Source organism: Astyanax mexicanus, chromosome 1, assembly GCF_023375975.1.
Source record: "Astyanax mexicanus isolate ESR-SI-001 chromosome 1, AstMex3_surface, whole genome shotgun sequence".
Classification (NCBI taxonomy): domain Eukaryota; kingdom Metazoa; phylum Chordata; class Actinopteri; order Characiformes; family Acestrorhamphidae; genus Astyanax; species Astyanax mexicanus.
In genome coordinates this window covers 18,006,405-18,032,161 of record NC_064408.1, presented here as the reverse complement: position 1 = coordinate 18,032,161, position 25,757 = coordinate 18,006,405, and the positions used below count along the sequence as shown (strand labels likewise).

At 36.9% G+C, this 25,757-nt stretch overlaps 2 protein-coding genes across 5 annotated transcripts; both read right to left on the bottom strand.

Annotated features, from left to right (window-relative positions):
* Positions 1-5,286: 5,286 nt before the first annotated feature.
* On the bottom strand, positions 5,287-8,037 carry hspb15 (heat shock protein, alpha-crystallin-related, b15). The gene is made up of 3 exons (XM_007256993.4): positions 7,128-8,037; positions 6,861-6,924; positions 5,287-6,579 (listed from the first exon to the last, which is right to left on the bottom strand). Exons 1-3 carry the CDS (start codon positions 7,531-7,533, stop codon positions 6,435-6,437), a joined length of 615 nt encoding a protein of 204 aa, XP_007257055.2. The 5' UTR covers positions 7,534-8,037; the 3' UTR covers positions 5,287-6,434.
* Positions 8,038-8,393: 356 nt separating this feature from the next.
* dab2 (DAB adaptor protein 2) lies at positions 8,394-24,458 on the bottom strand. Of its 4 annotated transcripts, none has more exons than XM_022667765.2 (15): positions 24,298-24,458; positions 16,930-17,230; positions 16,447-16,586; positions 15,332-15,430; positions 15,094-15,225; positions 14,718-14,801; positions 14,465-14,491; positions 14,329-14,379; positions 14,174-14,227; positions 12,645-13,232; positions 11,364-11,502; positions 10,606-11,250; positions 10,323-10,522; positions 10,020-10,116; positions 8,394-8,765 (listed from the first exon to the last, which is right to left on the bottom strand). In XM_022667765.2, the coding sequence occupies exons 2-14, from the start codon at positions 17,099-17,101 to the stop codon at positions 10,045-10,047; spliced, it is 2,403 nt and encodes an 800-aa protein (XP_022523486.2). In that variant the 5' UTR covers positions 17,102-17,230; positions 24,298-24,458; the 3' UTR covers positions 8,394-8,765; positions 10,020-10,044. The 4 variants fall into 4 exon arrangements, with proteins under 4 accessions (XP_022523486.2, XP_007257056.3, XP_022523487.2 ...); XM_007256994.4 differs by lacking the exon at positions 12,645-13,232 and adding an exon at positions 14,006-14,029 and having other exon boundaries at positions 24,298-24,450; XM_022667766.2 differs by lacking the exon at positions 24,298-24,458 and adding an exon at positions 20,280-20,378.
* Between the last annotated feature and the right edge of the window lie 1,299 nt (positions 24,459-25,757).

The following is a 25,757-nucleotide window of genomic DNA, read 5'->3' as shown; positions in this document are numbered from 1 at the left end:
TAGCTGTATAAATATTTGAAGACTTCTGTGAATTGTGAATGGAGCCAACTTCATGGGGTGAAGAAGACATCTAAATATTATTTATGAACGTGTGTGTGACCTATGTTGCTGTAAAATAATAACATAAATTCCACAACCTTTTGCGGTGTCTAAACTGTCAGTGTTTATATCATGGTATAGGTATGTAAACATTATGCCCTACAGCATTACTTTGATATCCTCCCAATAGGTCAATAGGCCTTCTGCTTTGGTGTCCCACTTTTTGGGATTGTGTTACAGGCCTTAAAAAGCAGGAATGGATGTATATTAACAAATCAAATGACGATAACAATAAAAGGTTATCATGGGTTCATTACAATTACACTACAATTAAATAAAATGTAAGAAACACGTTCTATTCTATTTTCAATACTGTCACAACTTTTAAGTTGTAGAAATTTTACCACTTAAAATATCTAATGATTCTGTAAAATAATTAAAAGCTGTATTCTCATTCCTGTTAAAGCTTAAGGTAAAATCTAAATCTGATGGCAGCCTTGTGTTACTGTGTGGAAATTTCCCACCGGCTAAACACGGACTGCTGTGCCAAATGCTTTTCCGTTTGTTAGTCACTCTTAATCTGTCCTGTAAGGTGAGAGTAAAAGGATATGTGGATGATTTACCAAAATAGTTTGTGCATAAGTATGGCTGTAATGTAAAACCTACAACCACGCATCTGTTCGTCCTGATAAGGAATGGCAAAGGTAGGATGGGTAGGGTTTCCCAATCAGCTGTGTCAGTGCTTTGACATGTCACACATTCCAGCTTCCAAAACTAGTGGGAGAGCAGGTTCCAGATTCAGCAGAGACTGCCTTCATGAGGAGAAAATGTGAATGACCTGCAGATCTTAGTCAGAGGAAGTCTGCAAAGTCTGTAGAACCTAGAATTTTGGTGGCAGTTTATCTTTTAAATGGAAAAATAAACTTTTAAAAACTAGAAAGAATACTAAGAAATATACACACAATATCTTTGGCTAAAACACATTTTAAACATATGGAAAACAATCAAGGTGCTAGGAAATTATGGGCTAACAGTTGAATGTTGAATTATGATTTATATTTATTAATATAATATAATGAATTAATATTTATTAATGTCTCCCCAACTACTGAACAAGAATACAGTCATTGCATCTTTTCAAACTACCTCTAATGCAATGTAATTGGCAGATGAGCACACTTGAAGAATATCAGTTAGCAGAGGAGGTATGGGCCTAAGGCTGCCATTTATAAAATTATATGGGATGGGTATAGCGGACAGTTTAAATGCACTGAATTGAGTGCAAGGTACACATAAATGGATGAATTGGTAAGTCCACATGCACACCCACTTACCTGCCCAGGGGGTGGGCAGCCTTTGCTACTATACTCAAGCTAAATAGATACCCAGGTAGCAAACCCACGAGCTTGTGATCAACAATCCAGTGTTTAAACACTGAGCCATCACTGCCTTTATGCTAGAAATCAATACGCAGTTTAAATTTGCCCAAAATGATTAATACTTCGTTATACCTGGCAACATGGCATACAGTGCATCATATTCATGGAAGTCCTAATTAGTGTATTAATCTCATATTAGTCTAGCCCGGAGTGATTAAATATTTTTAAATATCTGGTAACATCTCCCCCTCTGAAAGAAAAGTCTAAATTTAGCGCAATGCAAATACAATTAACTGCCAAATATCCAACAACAGTGTACTCAGGTAAACAAATATGAAGCTAGTGTTCTAGAGGTATTTTTGAGGTGTTTATGTTAGGCCAGAACACTCACACATCCAAAATAGAGTTCTTTACTTTGACTTGGACATGGTGTCTCAGTGTGAGGCGTGGGGGTCGCAGGTTCCAAGATCATATAGCGGAGAAGCCTGGTGTATTTTCTGCTCTTGCCCTCTCCCACCTCCCAAAGAAAACACTGAAGGTGGTGAATTGCCTATACTAAAATGCCCCCTAGATGTGAGTGTGAGTAATGCTTGTATATGAATGAGTATCCTGTGATGGACTGGCATGATGAATAGGAATGTAAGAATGTCAAAGTTTAAAATAAAATGAAAATGTACTTATTTGATACAAAAACAACCATTCCTCTCACAGGCTAACTGTGCAAATAATGTTATAAGGAATTAGGTAATACGAAAATTCAATTCTTTGTGCCCCCCCCCCTCAAATGTCTCCCCAATTACTGAACAAGAAACAAGAATCCAGTTATTGCATCTTTTCTAACTACTTCTAATGCAGTGTAATTTGCAGATGAGCACGCTTGAATAAAAACACCAACCTCCAGTTCCTTTACATCAGTTAGCAAAGGAGTTATGGGCCTAAGGTTGCCATTTATAAAGTTAATTGGAATTGGTAGAGTGGACAGTTTAACAGTTTAAATAGATGTATTAGTAAGTCCACATGTACACCCACTTACCTGCCCAGGGGGTGGGCAGCCTTCACTACTATACTCAAGCTAAGGAGATACCCAGGTAGCAAACCCACAAGCTTGTGATCAACAATCCAGTGTTTAACCACTGAGCCATCGCTGCCTTTATGCTAGAAATCAATACGCAGTTTAAATTTGTCCCAAAATGATTGATACTTCGTAATACCTGGCAACATGGCATACAGTGCATCATATTCATGGAAGTCCAGAAAATTAGACATCCTAATTAGTGTAAACCCATTTCAACCCATGGGTCACAATTGTGACCGGAAAAAAAAAATATTAATTATAAGCCTCTAAAAATCTTACTGGTGAATTTCCCAATACTCTATGAGGAAATATTGAAATATTACAATGTTTCAATTAAATGTTGGCAGTATCAAATTTTTTGAGTAAATTGTCATATGACCAGAGCTCTTTACTTCCTGGTTGCATCTTGAGAAGAGGATGGCTGCCTCAACGCTCCCAAATAAAAGGCTGGTAAAATATGTTAAAATAAACATAGAAACAAATATTTTTGTACACATGTTCTCTAAGTTGTTTAGTTATGATATATGCATTTGTAATTAATCAAATGTCTTTGGTGTGTTTGCAGAATGAGTAAACATGTAAACAGTCACAATTGTGACCGGTGGTATAGAATGTTGTATCTAGATGCACACATATTTAATATACAAACAAAATACTTGTTGTATCTTACCTTCATTTTTTAATTTTAGGATGACTAAGTGAAGTCCTTGACATATAGATGATGGCCCAGACAAGGCATGCAACACTGCTATCATATCTCAAAATGAGAGATTCTATTATGAGTGATTGTGATGGGTCAGATATGGACTACCATATCTGTTAACTTTATTTTCTAAGTTACTGTTATACAGTGTCAGACTGATTGTTGATCAACAGAATCAAGCACTTTGCTCTATCTTATTACAGACAGACAGACAGACAGACAGACAGACAGACAGACAGACAGACAGACAGACAGACAGATAGATAGATAGATAGATAGATAGATACTTTATTTATCCCGAAGGAAATTTAGGACAGTTACTTTTACTGGTAACTAGTTACTTTTATAATGTAGTAACTCAGTTAGTAACTCAGTTTTCTTTTTGGAGAAGTAACTACTAACTATAACTAATTTGAACTAAAGTACAATTTAAAATGTATACAAATAATTGTTTCAATACATGTTACACTAAAGTGATGCTGTTGCAATTTGTATTTGAAATAAACAAACAAGGTTAAGATATTTTGAACATATTTTCCATAGTGTTCCTATGGTGTGGTGTCAGTCCCAAGTTCCTGATCAAGTATTCTGTTTCAGTGATTGCTGTCAGAAGGCCCTTATTTCAACAACCTTTCTTTGAGAATACGCATATCATCCCACCGGTCACGATTGTGACCAGTAATAAAACACACTTTTTCATCTACTTTTCAATTTTTTTTGGTGGAAATAATTCTTGATTATTTCAAAGGGTTGCTAATTACACATGATTTGCATATTTGCACGTCTGGGAAAAATTTGGGCATAAATGGGTTAATCTCATATTAGTCTAGCCCGGAGTGATTAAATACTTCAAAAATATCTGGTAACATCTCCCCCTCTGAAAGAAAAGTCTAAATTTAGCGCAATGCAAATACAATTAACTGCCAAATATCCAACAACAGTGTACACAGGTAAACAAATATGAAGCTAGTGTTCTAGAGGTATTTTTTGAGGTGTTTATGTTAGGCCAGAACACTCACACATCCAAAATAGAGTTCTTTACTTTGACTTGGACATGGACATGGTGTCTCAGTGTGAGGCGTGGGGGTCGCAGGTTCCAAGATCATATAGCGGAGAAGCCTGGTGTATTTTCTGCTCTTGCCCTCTCCCACCTCCCAAAGAAAACACTGAAGGTGGTGAATTGCCTATACTAAAATGCCCCCTAGATGTGAGTGTGAGTAATGCTTGTATATGAATGAGTATCCTGTGATGGACTGGCATGATGAATAGGAATGTAAGAATGTCAAAGTTTAAAATAAAATGAAAATGTACTTATTTGACACAAAAACAACCATTCCTTTCACAAGCTAACTGTGCAAATAATGTAATAAGGAATTAGGTAATAAGAAAATTCATTTCTTTGTGCACTAAAGTGTGGATCAGTGTCTGTTTCACTCTTTATTCAGAGACTGTGTGAACTGCCATGAAAAAACATTTCTGTTTCCTTTAGACTAGGCCGGAAAATGCACACTATGAGGACTAGAAATTATAGCTACCCTTTTCACAAACAACACTAAGTAGTATTACTGAGATACATTACTATACAACAGTCACTACCACGCAGGGATTTTTGTTTTTACTTGTTTATATAGCTATCATTATTGGTCAAGTTTAAAACAAACTAAAATATATAAAACACAAATTTGTTCAAGCCCTTATACTCCAGGTCGTCATTAAAACTTTTGCTTAAGTAATTTCAAACTAAATCCCGGTCTGAAATTACTTATTTATTTAGGTTTAAGGTTTTTATTTCAGGTCAGAAAATTTACAAAAACATATTAAAGTATAGTATATTAATCTGTGTTCCATCATTGCTCCTCTCAAATTATTTGTTTTCTTGACAGATATCAGCCAGTTGTACAAGCCTGTCCCCTACTTGCCGCTCAGTGTAAAGCCTCCCCTGCCACATGTCTTCAGTGTTTCAGGGACGAGTGTCTAAGCTAGCTGTACATGAACACTAAATTTCATATAAAAAATAAAAATAATAAAAATAATTTATCAGATTGGACATTGACATTTTATTGACATGCTAATGATAAGACTACAAGCAATGTTTTATAAACAATTTATTTAAATACAAGATGTTATAAATGTTAACATATTTTAGCATTATTTCAGTAATTTGGTTTTCAGAAAGTTACCCTGTAAAAGTACAAGCAAAACTGTTACCAGAAACATTATAAATGCAAGTAGTTAGAAATCATTCTGGAATAGACTTCTCTAAAACTTGGGCACCCCTGGTCAAATGGCAAGTAATGTACAGGGACTGTGCACAATAATAAACATTTCAGTAAATGTTCCAGTTTGTCAAAGGTTTGCAAGTTTCAACTCGAGTCCCTGGGCAAATACAAAAAATCATAAAATTACATAAAACATGAATCCTACATAGAATAAAAGACACCATATAAACTAAGAGAGAATGATGGCAGCAGTTAAAATTCTCCTCTTATTATGGTAACATCTTGATTATTTTAGCGAAAATAAGAAAATAACTGCCAAAAGTGAGAATTGGTTGACATATGGTTATTCAGTCTATAAAAGCAGTGGGTGGTAATTGCTGGACTTTCAATTACACACTTCAACAGCCTTTCTGTACATTTTAGAAAAGTTCAATTTGCTTTATAAACTTAAAGTATTGGGACAATTACTGTAAAACTATATGATAAAGTAATACATCTGCCCTCACCTTTTCATGCAACATTTGTTTTTGCAACATGTTAAATTAAGGTAATACAACAGTAAACAAAAATGCTTTAGGATGTGCACAGGTGTGTGGTTTCTTTTTTTTTACACAAACAAATAAAAGCTTGTAATTTAACCAGGGTTGCCTCAAACCTATGCAGAAGTCTACATACTTTATGTACAGTGTCTATTAAGGTTATTTGTAAATTTGGTACCAAAAACATTTAATTAAATCTCAAACAAAGCATATTTAAACTAAAAAAGGAGGACAAAAACAAGTGTTGCACTTTATTTACAGTGTTTAAACTCAGAAGGCTTCACACTAAGCATTGAAGCAAAGGGGGTTCAATCTTATCAGCAGCAGGTCAGTTTGGCTGCATATTTTTATTCCAGCCAAACAAAAGCACATGCTATCAGTTGACTGAAGCTTGTTGAAAAAATTAAAATCAGATGTGCAGCTTGAGAAGATTTGACATCACTGTATTGGAGCTAGTAAAGCGTATACACCTTTCTAAACCTACTGCTTTTCCAGCATCTGAATGGGAATCTCTGTCTCTGCAGGGAAGGGGATGGGAGAGGAAGCGAGAGGTGCCTCCACTACAAGAATCCCCTCTGGAGAAAGCGTGCAGCTCATCTGGTGTAGATCGGCTTCTGCTGGGAGCCTGATGGAGAAAAGACTAATTCAGCAAGCTCTCATCATGATAGAGACAATAACTTGAGGGTGGGAGGCAGGTTGTTACTGAAGTAAAGTATTTGACAAAAAACATACACTGACAATGGCAAAAGCCATGAGTAACAAAGTGTTTTCATGGGGGAAAGCTTGGAAATGTAAAACATCGCAATTAAATCGTCATTGGAAAGTGAACTAGATACTGTCCCATGACTTTTGGCATAATACTATACATAAGTAAAGGCTAGAACAAATCAAATGTGTTGGTCTTACTTGTACTTTCTTGTAAAGCTCCTGGAAATTACCCCTTGTTCATCTTGTCTTTCCTCATGCTTTCCTTTAATGAAGAAAATATAAGATAAAAATCCATTCTGGGGTATTTAAAGACTTTTAGATTTGCATAGTCTGCGTATGAAATCACATAGATAATTTGAGTTTAGATATTTGCACTGATAATTCACAGAGCAAAACCCTGTGACTATGTAATTTGTCCAAAAGACATCAACAAACTTTGCATTAGAGAGTAAAGAGGAAATTTACCTGTTATCTCCAAGTAGCCCTCTTTGGTTTTGACACTGACCTCCTCTGCACCAAAATGACTGACATCCAAAGAGATCTTCCAGGTTTTCTGGTCACATTCAACCTGTGACACCTGGCTTTGCTGTCCAGCTCCAAATGAAGGCGATATCTCGGGGCAAACAGAAGTTACCAGAGGAAAGCAGAGGAATCCAGGCCAAGGTGATGTTTCCAGGGTCTTCCTGGCTGTGTCTACCCAACTAATGTCACCTGGTTCCAGGAAAAAGGGTGGTCCAGTGCACTGGTCTAAAAGGCTTGACTTGGGCCAGTCTCGGATAGGGTCCCAGCTGCCGTTCCTCTTGAACAGAGGGCGAGGCATATTTGAAGTCGGTTGTTCGGATGAATGTCTGATTTTGGTCGAACTCAACATCGTGATGGGATGCAGAAGTGTAGTAAGTGAAATACTGCTGCTCCAGGAGGCTGAATTATTCAGAGGATTTCCACAACAAACCCACCCTTTTTATACAGTGGACGTCTGTTTGACCCTAGTCACGAACTTTTAGTTATCCAAGCCCCGGGCATCAACAGAAGTGTGAGGTAGTGCTTTCACTCCAATGCTACAGTCCAACATACCCACAGCAATGCAGTCCCCTCCGTATTAATAGCTTTGAAGGGATAATGGCAAATTCTTGGCAGATGACAATAGATGCTCTGGTGATGGGGTTTTATACCTCTGTAAACTGGTCACATCTCCTTGCTCTTTGCCTCACCACACAAACTGCAAGCTTGCTGGCTGGACAGGAACAGCCTGTTCCCTTACTCCTAAATCAACCCAAGAGAATGCAGGTCCCTTGTAAACAACGTCAAGAGCCAAACAAAGACGACACAGTGCTAGGGAAGGCGCCCTTACGTAATTCCCGGACACTGATACTTGTTTGTAGCATTTAGTGAATCGTTTCCTTTCAAAGGTCAAGACTCTTGTTTATATGAAAGAAAGCTTTAATTTGAAAAATTAAATGACCAAATCTTAACAATTGAGCTATTCCAACCAAAAACCATAAAAACAAAATCAACAATTTTCCAATTTGAAGAAGAAAATCAACACCACAACCACTAGAAATAGTAAAGAGCTAATAGTAAAAGAACTAATTTCTCTCAAAAGCGATATTGCATTGGAAGGGCCTAATTTGCAATTTAGGGGCGCACTACTTAAATATTATGTTTTATTAAAAGTAATGCATTACAATTTTTCATGAAAGTGCAAGAAAGGAAACTGGGCAAAGACAAGCATTAATTCATGCTTTCTTTAATGTCAGATAGAACAAAGCATACTGTATTATCAAATACATGAACATGCATCATTTGCCACCTTCTTCATCTTCATTTTTGTTGCCTCACACCCATTCCTCTAACCCACATTTGATATGTGCTTACTTGATCATCACAGGCACTTTGGGAAATGGAATCAGTTGATTTATTAACGGGGTAAGATGACCCGAGGTCAGTAACAAAAAGGCACACAGGGAGAAAAAGAAAAAACATGCCGACACAGCAGGGCCAGTGAAGTGCAGACTAAAGGAAGGAGCTCACAATGTCCAGTGTTTCCAGTTCACAGCACTGAATGTGGCAGACTTTTTGACGCTCCCATTCTCGTTGAAGAAACTAAAATGAAAATGACAGGAAAACCATGTGATTTAAAAAGAAGTGTAGAAATAGTGAACTTTGATCTTTAACAATGTTAACAACTTACAACTGTAACACTAAAACTATACAAATTTCTAATACTTTTTCTGCTTAAGCAGCACACAATCCCACAATCACAGAGACTGCTCAAGTAAAGTCAATGGATTTAGGCTTAAGTTTCATCTCCAGATTTTGAATCCAATTTTAAATCCTGAATTATTGTTGGCATTCAGTTTACATGCTTTTAGAAAATGGACTGAATTAGCAGTAACTAGAAAAATGAGTCAGAAGACCAGTTTAAGAATTATTATATTTTATGTTAATTATTGATGAACTGCTCACACTGCCCATATTACACAAATATTCAAACGTCAAACATGCATCATGACCTCTACAGCTTGCAGCTTACACACAGCTCTAAGGAACAAAACAGCTGGGATATGCTGGAAGCAATGACTGTTGGTGCACTACTCCACTTCAACATGGAAACCTTTCTATGAAAACTTGCAAAACTTTGTGTCTCAAGAATGCCAGAAAGTTCTATTTTGGGTTAAACAAAGACATTTAGATGGAAAAATGAAACTGCAATGCACAAGAGTGGCCGCAGATCGCATAATATATTGGAAAAGGCTATATCTGAAATGAGGATGGCTTCTACAACAGCAAGATAATCTAAAACAAACTTCAAATAGACCATGGATTACATAAAACAAAATTAAGCTTTTGGAATAGCCTGTAAAGAGTTTACAAACTTTGGTTTCTGCCAAAGAGTTTTATTAGGTACATACTCTGTAAGGTGTTAAAAAACTTTGCTCAAGCCACATCGTTCTTTATTACAAAAGAGAGAGCAACTGCATTACAATTTGCCAACAATCCTGTGTTTTATACTGGCTAGCTACAAAGGCTTTGTTTAATGCTTACCAACAAAAAAGAAAAATATAGGCCAATTAACATTTTGTCTTTTTGTTTAAGGCAACCAAATATTTATATAAAACCATAATTCCACAGCCAGTAGTGAGAATGTACAAGGATTGCAGATTCAGGGTCTGAAGCTAAACTTAGAGATTGTAACTTCCACAATTCTGTGCCATGTACATTTTGGACTAGATTCTGCACATCATTAGCAGCATTAGCTGCTTGTTATGGGCAGTCAGAAGTAGTACAGTTGCTTATAAAATTACCACCAGACCCTACTAAGTGTGTGTATTAAAGAAATAAAGTTGTTTTGTGTACCTCACAGGGTAGGACAAGGCGAAGCTTAGGCAAAAGGATTTCCAAAAGCATCTCCAAAAGGATCAGCGTTTACATTGGTCTGTGTAGGTGGAGAAGTCTGTAAAGGAAAGGACATATTTTGAGTTTAGTTTCAGTCAGACCTGTGACACAAAAGCCATTTTATCAAGCAATTACTTTATACTTTAAAAATTTTATTGATCAGACTGAGTCACATTTCCCATATTTCCCAAAATTTCGATCTATATTTTACTTAAATTTAGTTTGCCCCCATCATTTTAGAGATCACGTGTTGACTTCTCTTACCATAGTTGTAGATGGTGCCCCAAAAGGACTGCTTCCAAAAGTGTCATCAAAAATGTTTGCAGTTGTTGCAGGAACTGGGCCTGATTGGGCTGGAGCTGGATTAGGAGAAAAGGCAGCATCCAAAAGTCCTCCTGTCAGGCCTGGAGCTTGAGCTGGAGCAACAGTTGCAGAAACTGTCTGAAGGGCAGGTTTAGATGGCTCTGGAAATGAAAGTATGTGTGTCATTATGTAAATGTAGATCTCCAGTAAAGGGCTTTTTTTTTACTTTGAGACCAAGTCTTACCAGAGCTTTTTACAGAAAGTTGGTTAATGTCAAAGTCATCGTGATCTGCTGCTTCCTGGGGTACGCCAACTTTGCTGGAGAAGTATTGGTCAAATGAGCCATTGGTGTTTGAGCTAGGCGCAGAAGCACTTCCAGGTTTAGCCATCTGGAAATCTTTGAACATCTCCTTCCCAGCCTTCTGCTGCTTCCCACCAAGGGGGTCCAAAGACGTAAAAGCACTTTTAGCAGCAGGTGGCTCTTCCTTTACAGGAGGGCGTGGTGGCGGTCGAGAAATTGCCACTGAAGGCTGTTGGCCTGCCATCATTCCTCCTGGAGGAGACATCATGGGAGGAAACATACCTGGTGTCATTGGGTTAGACATGGGACCTGATGGCGGCCAGTTGCCCATAGGTGCTACAGCTGGAACTGGTTGTCCCCAAACTTGGGGGGCAGCTGGGGGGCCAAAAGGAGAAGCTGTCTGCTGTCCCCATTGAGGTACTGATGCTCCTCCAAATGCAGCAGGCTGGGGGAACGAATTTGGTGGCATACCCTGAACTGGTACTTGAGGGACATGACCTTGTGGAGGAAACATTGAGGGCGCTGGCTGACCCCATGGACTTGTCCCAGGTACTTGAGGAACTGATGGTGGTCCCAATGTCATGGATCCTAATGCATTGTAAAAAAAAGGTAATTTATTACAGAGGTCAATAGTTTTAATACAAAAAAAATAATGATAATGATAACCTTAACAGGTTGGTGAGAATTAATTCATTACTGACCAAAGGTGTTTGTGGAGGAGGTGGTGGCAGGATTAAACAGATCTGCTGGAATGGAGGAGCTGGAATGAGTTGAGGATGCTCCATTACTCTGAGGTGGTGGGGGAAACAGGTTGGCACCAAACAAGTCAGGTGCAGGAGACTGTGGAGGCAGTACAGGTTCATTAAACATAAGTAGTTCCTTATTTTATTACAATTTCAAAACACATGCTACAGACAATACTCAACCCCCACAGTTCTACAGAAGTACTGACTGAATATGAATTTGGTTTAAAATAATTATGTGGATACAATCACCTAAATTATTTTTATTTTATTTGATCTGTCAGCCAAAAACAGAAAACTGAGTCTGCAGTGGACACAGTCAACAAACCATCCAGTTGTGGTGAGTCTGGCAAACATGTTTGGAGAGCAAAAGAGTGACCCTACCTTGTATTAGTAAGTGTTCTTAAGTGTTCAGTGAGTGCTTTTTTTAATTTGCAGAGAATATATGTTCAATCAGTCTGCTTTTTATTAGCCAGAACATTCATTTCAGTGTTAAAACATGGTTAACAGCAACAACAAAAAAGGTTTAGTAAAATATATATTTATATTCCAGACATGCAAACATTCCCAGTCCATCCAACAATGCCACCAAAAACACCTTAACTGTGACCATGAAACACCACCCATCACCAGGAACTGCCATCATACTGCAACTAATTTATACTAAATATAAACTAATTCATATAAATATGAATATAAATGTATGCACATAAATATTGCATATTTATATTTGATTTGACATACATTCGTGTGAAAATGGCTTGGTTTCTGGAGGGATGACGCCCAGCAGAGTACATTTTTGTGCAAATGATATCATAAAAACATTGCAATTAATAAAGAGGTATGATTATTACACCATCCAGTGCAGTTTACAGTCAGTGAAATACTAAGTAGAGTGCAACTTATGTTGACACAGATTAACACATTTTCTATTTTAATATACACAGTGCTGTGTCTGGTGTTTTGGTATTACATACATACTGATACTTAAAATATAAATAAAACCTTAAATTATAATGTTTATCATTATAAAAGCCATTTCTTTAGAACCGAGGCTTTAGAACACAGTCAATAAATGATGGCATTAATACTTGCACTTAAATGAATTAGAGTATAATCTATTATGGTGCACTGAAGCCAGTCAGCTGCAAGTAAGGACAGCTGTTGTAGTGTGGAAGTTTAATTGTGCACAGAAAGCCATCACCCACTAAGAAGTGTGCACAAAATTATATAAATCACCTTTTCTCTTCTCCGGCCACTTTTAGAGTTTGGAGGTGGGGGACGAATAGTTTCACTATTACAAAAAGGCGGAGTTTGAAATAAAGAAAGCTCTGATTTGCTGAGGCCATTAAACAGAACAGAAGCGGTTGGGGCCATTGAGACCATTGTGTCAACTGAAGGAGGAGGGGGCTGCACTGACAGATTCATAAGTGAGTTGCTGGCTGAAAACCCAGCAGAGCCATTCATGCTCTTCACTAACTTTTCACTAAATGGGGTACAGTTAGTCTCTCCATTTAGGTCCTTATTTTCTACTACCCCATTTAAGACACAGTCAAAAAGAATTGATTGTTGATTGGACATTAGAACAGACTGGATATTACTGGATGAAATGGGAGAAGGTGAGGAGCTTGCTTCACCATTTCGGGGAGCAAATAGGTCATTACTGAATGGGTCAGGACTGGGAAATATATCTAAGGTGGAAGAAAATGGGGCATCGCAGGGCGTGTTGCAAGGAACAGTGGGATACGAGACAAAAGGGTTTCCTTTAAGATGGTTTTGGTTGGCATCAATCACAGCACCAAGCTCCAGCAACAAAACACTGTTAGGCTGAAATTAAGAGAGGATAAAAGAAAAAAAAGAGAAGGAAAATAGAAGATCAGTAAAGAGAAAATATCTACAGACATAATGGATACAATTCAAGCCCAGGGGTGGGACATAATGGACAGAGCACAGCATAGTTTGCTGATTTAGTCTGATGGCCTAAACAGAAATACTAAACTCAGTGATTAACAGGTGAGCTGAACTTTCTGCAATGAAGTTATTGTACAATATATAGACACAACCTCAGTCATTTTACTTTCCAAAGAGAGCCCATTCAGGTCAGTCAAGCAAAGTGTCAACTTTGTTTAAAATTCCTGGTCTTGCACACCATAGTTTTTGTTAATTTTACTATTGCACATATTTTAGCAAATTAAACAACCCAAACTTTGACAACAGTTTAGTTGTATATATTTTTTTGTTTGTTTTATTAAAGTTGCATTTCTATTCAAATGTATTCATGACAATTGAAAGTACATCACTCTTATAAACTATGCAACTGTATTATGCACACTAGCCTAAATCTTTTTACACTATACTATAGGTCCCTAACTATAGGTTAAGTAAGTCAGTTAGTTTTGATGTCTTCAGACTGATATTTACGGACAAAAAAAAACACTACATTAATTCACCACATGATTATTGGCAAATCCCACCCAAACAATATAAAAACCATTTAATTCACAGTATGAAATGAGGTAAAAGACAGCAAGGAAAGACTTAAGCAGAATTAAGCTTAGCATTACATAGCATGACAGACAGATAAATAAATAAAAAAATACCCCTGTGTGATTTTTCCAAGCATCCTGATCACAAAGGATAAAATAAGAAATATTGTGACATAAAAGCACTTATCTAAAAGTCACACACACAGATTTAAAATAAAATTAATGTAATATTCTGATTATGAACCAATTCTCAATTTGTGATGTGGCTAAAATGTGTGTTACCGTTGGCGAGTTGATGTCAGGGGGTGTAGACATGTCTCCAAATAGGTCCACAGTCTGAACACACACAAACAATATATTTTCTTAGTAACATTCTGCTTACAATAAATCAATAAATAATATAAATGTCAAACAAGTGTGATTCAGTAACAACTTACTTTTACAGTGTTCACCTCAGCATCCAGATTGAGCAAGGCATCGCCTCCATTCTTAAAACACAGAACTAACAGCGTCACAAATATGAAAACATTTAAAAATCATATCTGAAATTACATAAGCGAGTCCATGACCTACCTCAACCACTGCATTGCTGGTTTCTGTCTGTTTAAAGAAGGGAGGAAATGTATTGAAATAACAGGTAAACATTTATTATTATTATTATTATATTTAAAGTATCTGTTCAGTTTAACATTCTAAATTTACATTTAGCCTGAATAGGTGTAGAGTAACAGGGCTTTATAATCCCACACCCTTTACAGTTATTTGAATACAGTCTCTGGAACATCAACACTCAGTATTAACAAAATGTGAATTAAGAGTTATTTACTTTTTGCGCATTCTCAGTTTCTTTCTTCCTCATGTTCAAGATCAGTTCAAACAGATCTTTCAGATCCATCACCAACGGCTCTGCCTGGAGGATTGATGCAAACAGAGCAAATCATTTAAAACAAAAAACACACACAAAAAAACAAGGTAATGATTAAACTCAGAAGATGGAAATGAACAAATTTACACAATAACTGGAGAAAAACCTCCAGTCATTTCTTCTATCCATCTCACAAACTTTGGTAAATAAATCATATTTGCATAGTTAATGTATTTTAATGATACACTTATAAATTAGGTCAAAAGCATGAATATAGCAATGATCTTACAATTCTTGAACTTTTACAATAGTGTACAAATACACAAGGGACAAACACCTGCTGAGCTGTTTTGATGGCAAAGAACTGGTGTTGGCCCTCTGCCCCACAGACATATCCAAATGCCCGGTTATCTGTGATATCACGGGCGATAAAGGAGATCTTGTTGACTGCATGTTCATGTTCAATCACCTGTAAAAGACATAAGAAAAAACAGAGGCATGGGCATTAGTAGACTAAAAGTAGATGCGAGACATCAAAGGACAACAATACAATACAATACAATTTTATATCTTACTCCAGTCTTCTCATCAATGATCTTCAGCCCACTTAGAGAAATGGTCACCCAGATTCTCTGCTTGTGTTTGCCTTGGGAACGAGCAGCTACTGCCATGCCCTAAAACACAATGTGTAAAAAACACAAAATCATTTTAACATCATTTAATCCAAAGCATTTTGGTCATTTTAAAACTGCAACAATTGTTAAAACAAAAGTAACCAAAACGCAGTCAACACCCAAAACACGTCAACCGTCTTACTTTCTTACTTGGTCAGTTTATTTATTTAGTAATGTATTGAAGCTACGTGCCCAACATAGCCATCAGGTTAACTTTTAGCACTGTGCAAACTACATACCTCAGTAATGCACCTTAAAAGGTGCTTCAAAAGGTGGTTCTGGCATAGCAAAGCTATAGAATGCTATAGGGTCATGTTTGTAATAAAGAAGCAGATGCAGAGTGTGGAGAGGCTTTAAATTAGTAAAGAACCTTTACATATAGAAGAGATTCTCTAGAATCTATTACAAATATTTTTTTAATAGTTCAAAGAACCATTTTATCCAATTTCAATAATGAACAAATCATTTTAGACATACAGGCTTCTGTAACTTGCCAGCTACATTAAGCTGCTTTTACACTTCGCTTTTACACACGCTCACTGCTCACATTTACACATGCTGCTGTCAACACCATTTGTGATATGCAGAGTACTTGCCAGTTTGGCACAAACTTAGGTGGTGTGGTTTGCAGCCAGAAGAGGGGGGAATTTAGACTTGATGGAGGGAACTACTGTGTGTGTAAATATGTGTGCATAAATAAAACAAATAACTCGATATATATATAATAAATCATTTCATTTGTGATGTGTATATCACGCCTACAAATGCATATATTTAATAACTTAAAAGCAATGTAATTATATCTGTCTATCAACAACGTAAACAATGACAATAACAGGATAGCTTTTATTATGGCAAAAATGTAATACAGTGGCAAACACAGGAGTAAACAGAGTGTGCAGTAAAAATCTACTCCATGCATTTCACTGAAAATAATGTATATGAATCCCAGCTTAAAGCGGAGAGAAATTGTTTTCCCAAACTTATTTTGAATACAACCCAGATTGGATCTTTACCTTCAACTTCATCATGGAGTCCTGGCTCATTTTGTCCCCTCTGGCCTCAGCCACGTCATCAATCCCAATCAATTTGGCCTTATACCTAACTCCATCTCCCTGAAACCTGGCCAGCAGGTAGTCATCAGTCTTCTCTGGCACTAAACATTAAAGGGAGAAAGTCAAATTTTAACACATTTAAATATCAAAAGGTTATGAATATCTAATCAACATCAAACCCATTTGTGTGAAATAAGACAACACCATTGATTAGAGGAGGGCATCATTGTCAAAGGAGAAAACTCTGGAGGTATTTGTATATAAAAAAAAAAACTTGACTACAAATCATTCCACATATTTATTGTGATGTGTATAACAAGCCTAGAAATGCACACAAACTAGAAATAAATGTAATTATAGCCGTCAATACAAACAACAAAATGATGATAACAGATGCATTCATTAATCAACTGTGATCATTAGATCAATATAAACTATTTATACTTTTCTTTTTGTCCCTGGAGAAGAATGCAGCCTTGTTTGTGGCAGGTGTTGTGGTCGCTGCAGCAGAAGTTGCTGTGGTGGTCTCAGGAGCAGTACTAGGTCCAGTGGGCTCAGTGGTGGGTCCAGTAGGGTCTGGAGGAACCACGGCAATGGGCTCTACTTCTGTTGACATGGCTGAAGAACCACGAGACCAGGAAACAAACAAGAAAAGAAGGAGGCAAAGGGGGGGCACAAGACTCCTCAAAGAAAGGGGACACGTGCAGTCGGGATATTCAACAAGTGCACATTCTTCACACTGAGCCTAGAGAGAAAAAAAAAAAAAAACAAGAGGGGGAAGAAGAGGATATCAGTACATAATTCAAAAGAGCAACATAAAAATACTACATAATGTACCCCAAAAAATACAACTTTGCTACTTTCCTTCTTTGTTTTGACAATTACATGCCTTGTAAAATGTATTTAGTGATATTATGATAGAAAATGCTTGCAATGTTTTTCAATCAAACAATAAACTAAAGTATATAATCAAGTTTACACAGATTTCTCCAACTAATATTCAGACAGTTTTGTCTTTGAAACTTTAGGAACAAAGTAGATGCAATATAAATGCATTCGTGCTGGTCCAGTTATCACATGTTCACATATTATAAGTAACAACCAGATTCAGAAAACGTCAACATTTTAAAAAACAAGATGCAAGCTTTTTGCAGGTCAGGACAGGTAGATGTCAGCATTTTGCTAACACAGAACTCGTAAAAAAAATTGGAAATTTTCATTGTCACTTACAGCATCTGTAAGGTGGAAGCTCTTAATCTTAAATTTACATAAATTTCTTCATTGAATAATACAAGGCACTTCCCTTTTTGGCACCTATGCTTTTTAAATTAGTAAGAAACATTTTACTGTGGGAAACAAAGGAAAAACTGCAGCACAGTCAGCAAGGACTAGGTGTCCTTTATTATGGCAGGGTGATGTGAGGGTATGTTGGGGGGGGACTGTCATTCAGACAACACTGTTTCCAGCATTCTAGCCTCAGTAGATACAACGTGGCATTGATCTACCATCACAGAACATAAACCCATAAAGTCCATTGCTTTGCGCTGTCTTTTATTCAAGAGGTTTCCTAAGCAATTAATTAACTATAATTCCCTATGCAATTAATATTACCTACATACTAAGCTTGGCCTAGGGTAAAGGGAACTTCAGCTGATTAAATGCGTTGATTTATAACACTCAATTAAACATCACTAAACTTAAAAGCACCTCACATATTTAAACAAATATGCAATAATTTTGATAAAATTATTGTTCACAGCTGGAAAAATGAATCATTCACATGCTAATGTCTCCCTCTTATGGACAATTAGAATACTACACACTGTCTCAAAGGTTCAGCCAGGTAGTCTATCAGTATGAACACGTCAGGTTTTCTGAAGGAATAAATATGACTAAATGCACACAGGTTTCACACAAAATAAAGCATACAATAACCTTTAATGAGCACATTAAGCAATTAAAAAAAGTTTTTATTCTTGCTACTGTTGCTGCCACAACCTTGCCACCATCACTGTGGTGATTACTCATGTGAGGTTTTGACCCGCATCTCTGTAAAGCTGCTTTGTGACAACATTCATTGTAAAAAGCGCTATAGAAATAAAAATGCAGCTGCCTCCAACTTTAAATTAGTGTTAATTTTAATACTGTCAATAAAACTGTCAATTTTTTGCTGCCACCCATACATTCCATTTAAAAGCAAAGATGGAATTAGGAAATGAGTCTTGATAAATTCTGCATTTCCACTGCTGGAAACAGAAAAGCATTCATGGAAAAAAGGCGTTATCAACCATGTCAGCCCACTAAGCAAACTGCTACCAGAATCATGTAAAAATAGTCAATTTTATGTTACCTTAGTAAAATACCAGTAAAACAAATAATATGAGTAATTACGCAGTCTACTGAGACGCAGCGTACTGATTCAACAGATTCACAGTACTAAGATCTTCTTAAATAAAGATGTGTTTGTTATGTGATGCCTGTTTTACCATTTAACACTAATAATTTGTGCTGAGCAGCTTTTGGGAACCTCTTTTGAGGAGCACTCATTGCTAAATTGTCCACACGAGGGCACCATTAGCGATCAGACAGCTTTTGGAGGTTTTCATTAATCCCAATGTGTTATTATTTCAGATAAACACCAACCCTGTTTACTGCCCGTGGGCTCACTTAACCTGGAGCCTGATTCCAGCAGCAATGTAAAATAATATATATATATCTAAAATATATATATACGAATAGACAATTTAAAAATGTATTTGTAACATTTGTGACCTAAAGAAAAAACATTCCTCTAAATGTGACATACTGCAGCAAATGTAAAACAGCAGGCCAGTCATTACCTAAGCCTACTCAGGCTGATATGACATCTACTGTCTTTTTCACATGAATCACTGTATAGCATCTCAGTGAGGTAACTCCTACATACATTTGTAAAAGATTGCAGCCAACTGGGAGGCTAATAAGCCATATGAGAAAGAAAAATAAACGCTAGTTTTCGATCAACGGGCAAGTTTTGTTACTTGATTCATTATAAAATTGTGTGTGCATCAAACTGCAGTCAGTCAAACACCAGTTATCTTAAATTTCACGCAAATATAGAGACTACAATAAATATAAATTAGTGTCAAATATGTTACGCATTCTGCTGATGCTTCATTAATAAGGTTCAGAGAGTAAACGCGTATCACGGGTACATTTGAACACCCCTGCATGGAATCTAGGGACGCACAATATCAGAATTATCAGTATCGGTCGATAATTTAGTTTTTAGATCAGTCTGCATCAGCAGTTATGGACAATTTTTCAAACTAATACTTGACATTTATTGTATGCTGGAAAAGGCTACTATAATTGGCCAACACTGGCCACATTTCTTTAAAATTCATTGCTCTAAGATCATGTTTATTTATTTTTATTAGTTTTAAAAATAAGTTATACTGGTGTGTCTATTCTCTTCAAGTTATAAAAAGTGTATACTGGCGTTAGCTAATATGTGCATGTGTAATACCGGATACTAGCATCAGCCCAGATTCCCCAACATCGTTGTATCCCAAACGGAAGCATGTTAAAAAGCTTAAGAGACATCTCAATTCCTATATGCCTGGCATAAAGAGGCTTAATAAACTTCTAGCCTACGTATACAAACTATAAAACACACATTCGCCATTTACATTTAGGCTCACAAGCAGCTCACTGACGACACACAGGCAGGGCCAAGAAACACAAAAGCAACTATACACATAATACACTGATTATTAAAGAAAGTATGGGATAAAGCCTTAAGTGAGACCTACCTCCAGATGATGTGCCTAGCTATCCACGGCTAAATGAGAAATGCCAAGAGTTTATTGAGCAAAGGTCGTCAGCGACCAAAGGTTGAGCAATTAAATCCAGTTAATTTTATCCCAACATGTGCTTGTCTCACTCACATCACAGGTTCCATCTTATGATTCTCACCCTCAGCAAACCAGGTATATCCGTTTTGATCATATGAAATATGATCATATTTAACACATATTTGGTTAACACATATATCCCAGAGGTTTCATATAAGCCAAGAACAATAGGCAGGTTTGACCTAGCATGAACCTTAAATAAACTTAACGGATATCACAAAACACTTGGAAAAGATAAAAAGCAAGCTCTAAGGAAACCTGTTGCAGTGAACTTGTTTTATAAACACAACACTGCCTTTTCTACAAAGGTCTATTTCAAGCAATCTTCAAGTGTAAGAAGGTAAATAAGAGCACAATTAAGGGGTAAACAACCTCAGTGTTCTGATCAATTTTAGATTTCTCCTCAGAACTATAATCAATATCAATATAGAGAGATTTCCTGATATGCATCTACACACTTGGAGGATGCCAAGCTTATTAGGGTCCAAAACATGAACAACCCTCTCTGTTATAAATTGAAACATCCTGTGGGTCACAAGCACAGTTGTTAAACCGGATCAAACCTGATGGATCAAGTTTCATCCTCTATGTGAGTCTGTAGTGAAGCATTACATCAGTTCCACTGCTCCACAGTTTAATGAGGGGGCTTTATACCCCTCTAGTCCATGTCTGGCAATATTTCAGCAATGGGAGCAGCTGGATACATTCCCTACAAAGAACAGTTTCAAAATTGCCATTCTATGCGAACATGCTTTTACCAAATACAGGTTAAAGTATTTAAGACCTGCTGCACGAGTTCAATAATAACAAAAAAGTCTATATGTTTGAGTTTTTAGTAAGTAATAAATTGACCTTCCAAAATTCACCACCTTAAAGTGGTCCTACCAATTTACATGGTAGTCTCACCACCAATTCCCACCAAACACCTACAGTGGGCTATGAAGCCTCAAATCAGTTTCCAAGACTGCAATAACAGTGGACGAGCATATTCAAAGCAAAAACATTTTATATAGCACTAAAACGAGTAAGATTTAATACAGCCCCACTGCTAATAGGTAGAATATGTAGAACCTTCTATGAAAGGTTTTGCATTAATTTAAAAAAGATTTCAAACAATGGCCAAATGTTTTGATTTGGGACCACTGCCTACCACAGAACCTAGAAAAACACTTGTTTTAAGGAATGTACCTGGAGACGCATCCAAATCTTGTGACCTGCTAATCTGCTGTGGTTTTAACATTAACTAAAGATTCTAGTTGATCACATGAGTGCCATCCATCTCCAGTGTTTAGTGCTGTGTTGAGTTCAACTGGGAAGTCATGTTAACATTAACTTCAGAAGGGAAATGACCCTAGATGTTTCACAACAATCATAGCATCAGGATTTTAAGATGCTCCTGCAATTTGCAGTAAAGTATTGCTGCTGACACTACCAAAACAGACGCTGTACTTTATATGTATATGTAAGGTCTTTTTGTAGAGAGATCTAAGGGACAGAACACACAGCACATATAAGGTACTAGTACAACGTGCAACCCCTTCCTACTTTTCCTAGAATACATTGAAATGTCCACACAATTCGAACTAATTTGGTCCATGAATACGCCAGAGGGTAAATGAAGACTGTACTCAACATAAACCTCTTAACTTGGCACACATTTCTTCTTTAACATTTACATTTCAGACCACCCATGACTAAAGTCCTCCCAAAAAGTAGCAGAAAACCTAAATTTGATTGTTTGATTACACACATTTGATTAAACATGTGTGTAAAATGACATTATTCAGCTTCAAAAATATATATTTTAGAACTACTGAATGTTCATAAATTTAATCACAAACAAGCCCTAGTAACCAAAGTATGTGTAAAACTGCACATCCTCAAAAAAAACTTCTGCAGATGAACAATTCAAACACTTATCAGCACTGCATATACAGATATCAGTTATCTTTACAGAATAACAGTAGCAGGATTTCTTTGGCATTACAGATAACACTGATTAGCCCCAAGTAAATCAGTGAACGAGCATAATTCATAAGAATCTTTTTATATGAGTGTTAACATATTAACATCACATCTCCACTTACTTCATAAACTGTCAGGGGGATATATTTTGACCAGATGAATTATAATAACCTTGATAAAGTGTCGAGATGAATTACCAAGAACAGCTGCAATCACAAGCGTGGCAGAAAGCCGCTCATAAAACAATAAAAAGTTACAAGCAATGATCAACCATTTCCTTTATAGGAAGAAAAAAAATGTTTACAATGGGCAATTATCTCTAAACTTCCATCCCAAAGGACAAAAAGCACTGTTCATATATTCTACAAGATGAACCTGAGACTTTTCAGTCGGCTATGAGGTCACCAAAAATATTGTAACCAAAATAATATATCATATCCAGAACACAATCTAGTGCACATTTATTATGCACCATAAATAAATAAATAAATAAATAAATATTTTCAGTACATTTTATATAAACCTAACTATAAGCCTACCTACAGGACCCATTTAAAAAATATATCTAATGCACGGATAATAATGCGGTATTGTTTGAGGATGGCTGTTCAGTAACTAAGTTAAAGTTGAGTTTCACTCAAAACACAACAGTCAGCATCAATCAAGAATGCCCATAAAAAATCCTTAGTTCTAAGTGACATATTTGTCAGGAAAAAGTTACATGTTAACTGCTGTTACCTTGCTTAAACTGCTGTAATCATCAGTTCTACAACACTGTTGAACATTTCAGATATGCTCCCACCTTTCTACTACAGGATTTCACTTAATATGTTTGAGGCTTTAGAGATGAGGTTTGGCCTGTACTACATATTGCTATATTATACTAGAATAGATATTGAATAAGTACTTAACAGTTTAACTAACCCCAAGAATATCAAATAAATATTATTTAACAGTGAACTTGAATGGGAGAAGAAAGATTACCATAAAATCAAACAACCCTGAAATAAAATGTTTCAACTAACCAGCAGGGTAGACCCATGTAAGTTAGATTGTAGCTACACCTTTTCCTCAGCTTACTCCTTCTTTTCAAAGCACACATCTTAGCCTCACAAAAGGCTGTTCAATTAGATGGTTAATTAGACCAGGTGTGCAGGGTGACATTAAATTGTAGCCATGTTTCTCTTTTGCTGCTCTAAAAAGAAACAATCATGTGGATTAAGATGTAGCTCTTGATGGTGGACAAGAAGACACCACACCAAGGTTACCTTAAGACGTATTATCTATAATTTCTTTCAGTGAGTAAAGGAACATAGAAAAATAAATTGTGCATGGTACAACAATATTGCCTTGTACTAGGCACTTTCCCAATTTATTTTTTTATTATATGTGCACAATGGGATTAAACAAAAAGAGACAAGGTACAAAATATATATTACAAAATAATATTTTAAATTATAAAAATATTTACTAAAAAAGGCGGGGTAGGTTTCAGAAAACAATAATTCAAATTGTTAACCAGAAATTGCGTTTGGGAGCAGAATTAAGAACCAGTAAGCTAAAAGTAGCCAACACTACTTAACATAGCCACTTTTAATTGCTTTGATAATGCTTAAATGAGCTAACTGAGAACACTACAGCTACACTACACTATACTACAATACAATATAAACATTAATATTAAGCTCTTTCTAAGGAATTGTACCAAAAACAGTTGCTTTTTCTTATGAAAAAAAATAAAATAATTTGATATGTAAGCTTTATGGCAATTTAACGTTCACGTTTAATGCGCATGCGCCACTGAACACTGGCAAACACACCTGCAGCTTTTTGAGCTAGTAATTAAAACAATTAACGTACAACAAAATAACATCATTTACTACAGCAGAAAACCTCCAACTAACAATTAAACTTTAAAAACGAACAGAAATATCCATTAGAGTGTATGTACCTGCAGATGTTTAGATGCTGCTGAGTTTCATATCCATCAGAATGACCACAGCAGACCAGTAGTACAGATGCTGCACGGACCCCTCTCTCACTGGAGAAGTTTTTTTTGTGAAGGCAAAACCAAACTCCAGCTGCCCCACAGTCAGCGCCCCCCACACTCCACAGCTTTCAACACTCGGGCGCCTCCCACCGGCCCCGCGCGAAGCACGCCAGACTGGACTCCGTTCAACTCTGAAGTACACACTCTCACTCACTCATTCGTTTACTTACTCACTCGTTCACTCATTCACTCACTCACTCACTTACTTACTTACTCACTCACACTCTCACTCACTCACTTACTTACTCACTCCTTCACTCACTCACTCCTTCACTCACTTACTTACTTACTCACTCTCTCACTCACTTACTCACACTCTCACTCACTCACTCACTCGTCCATCCATCCACTCACTCACTTACTTACTCACTCACTTACCTACTCACTCACTCACCTACTTACTTACTCACTCACTTGTTCACTCACTCACTTACTCACTCACTTACTTGTTCACTCACTCACTTACTTTCTCACTCTCTCACTCACTTACTCACTCACTCACTCACTCACTCTTTCACTCACTTACTCACTCACTCACTTACTCTCTCACTCACTTACTCGTTCACTCTCTCACTCACTTACTCACTCATTCACTCACTCACTCATTCACTCACTTACTCACTCATTCACTCACTTACTAACTCACTCGTTCACTCACTTACTCGCTCACTCTATCACTCACTTACTCAGCCCCTCACTCACTCATTCACTCACTTACTCACTCATTCACTCACTTACTAACTCACTCGTTCACTCACTTACTCGCTCACTCTATCACTCACTTACTCAGCCCCTCACTCACTCATTCACTCACTTACTCACTCGTTCACTCACTTATTTACTCACTCACTCACTTGTTCACTCGCTCAGTTGTTCACTCACTAACTCACTCACTCGTTCACTCACTCACTAACTCACTCGTTCACTCACTCACTCACTCACTTACTCACTCGTTCATTCACTCACTTGTTCAGTTACTCAATAATTAACTTCTCTTACTTATTCACACATTGCACTAGATTACTCAGTCACTCAGGCAACATTCACATTACTAGCCACATTGCTCAAATCCGATTTTTTGCTCAGATCTTGATGGTTGATGTTCACAAATGTAAGTGACCTGTATCTGTGTGTAATGTGAACAAATATGTCCCTGAAACTCCTTGCATGTGCACATTGAACAACAAAAAACAACATATTTGAGAGACGACTAGTAGCTTTATAAAGGGAAATGGATGCATTAGCAGCTCAAATGTGGAGCATCTTTTCCTCGAGTGGAGAGGAAACAGCTGGTCTGAAGTTCATGCTGAGGTCGAGGAGGTGAAAAAAGGACAGGCGGTTTGCTTTTGCTGTTTTTGTAG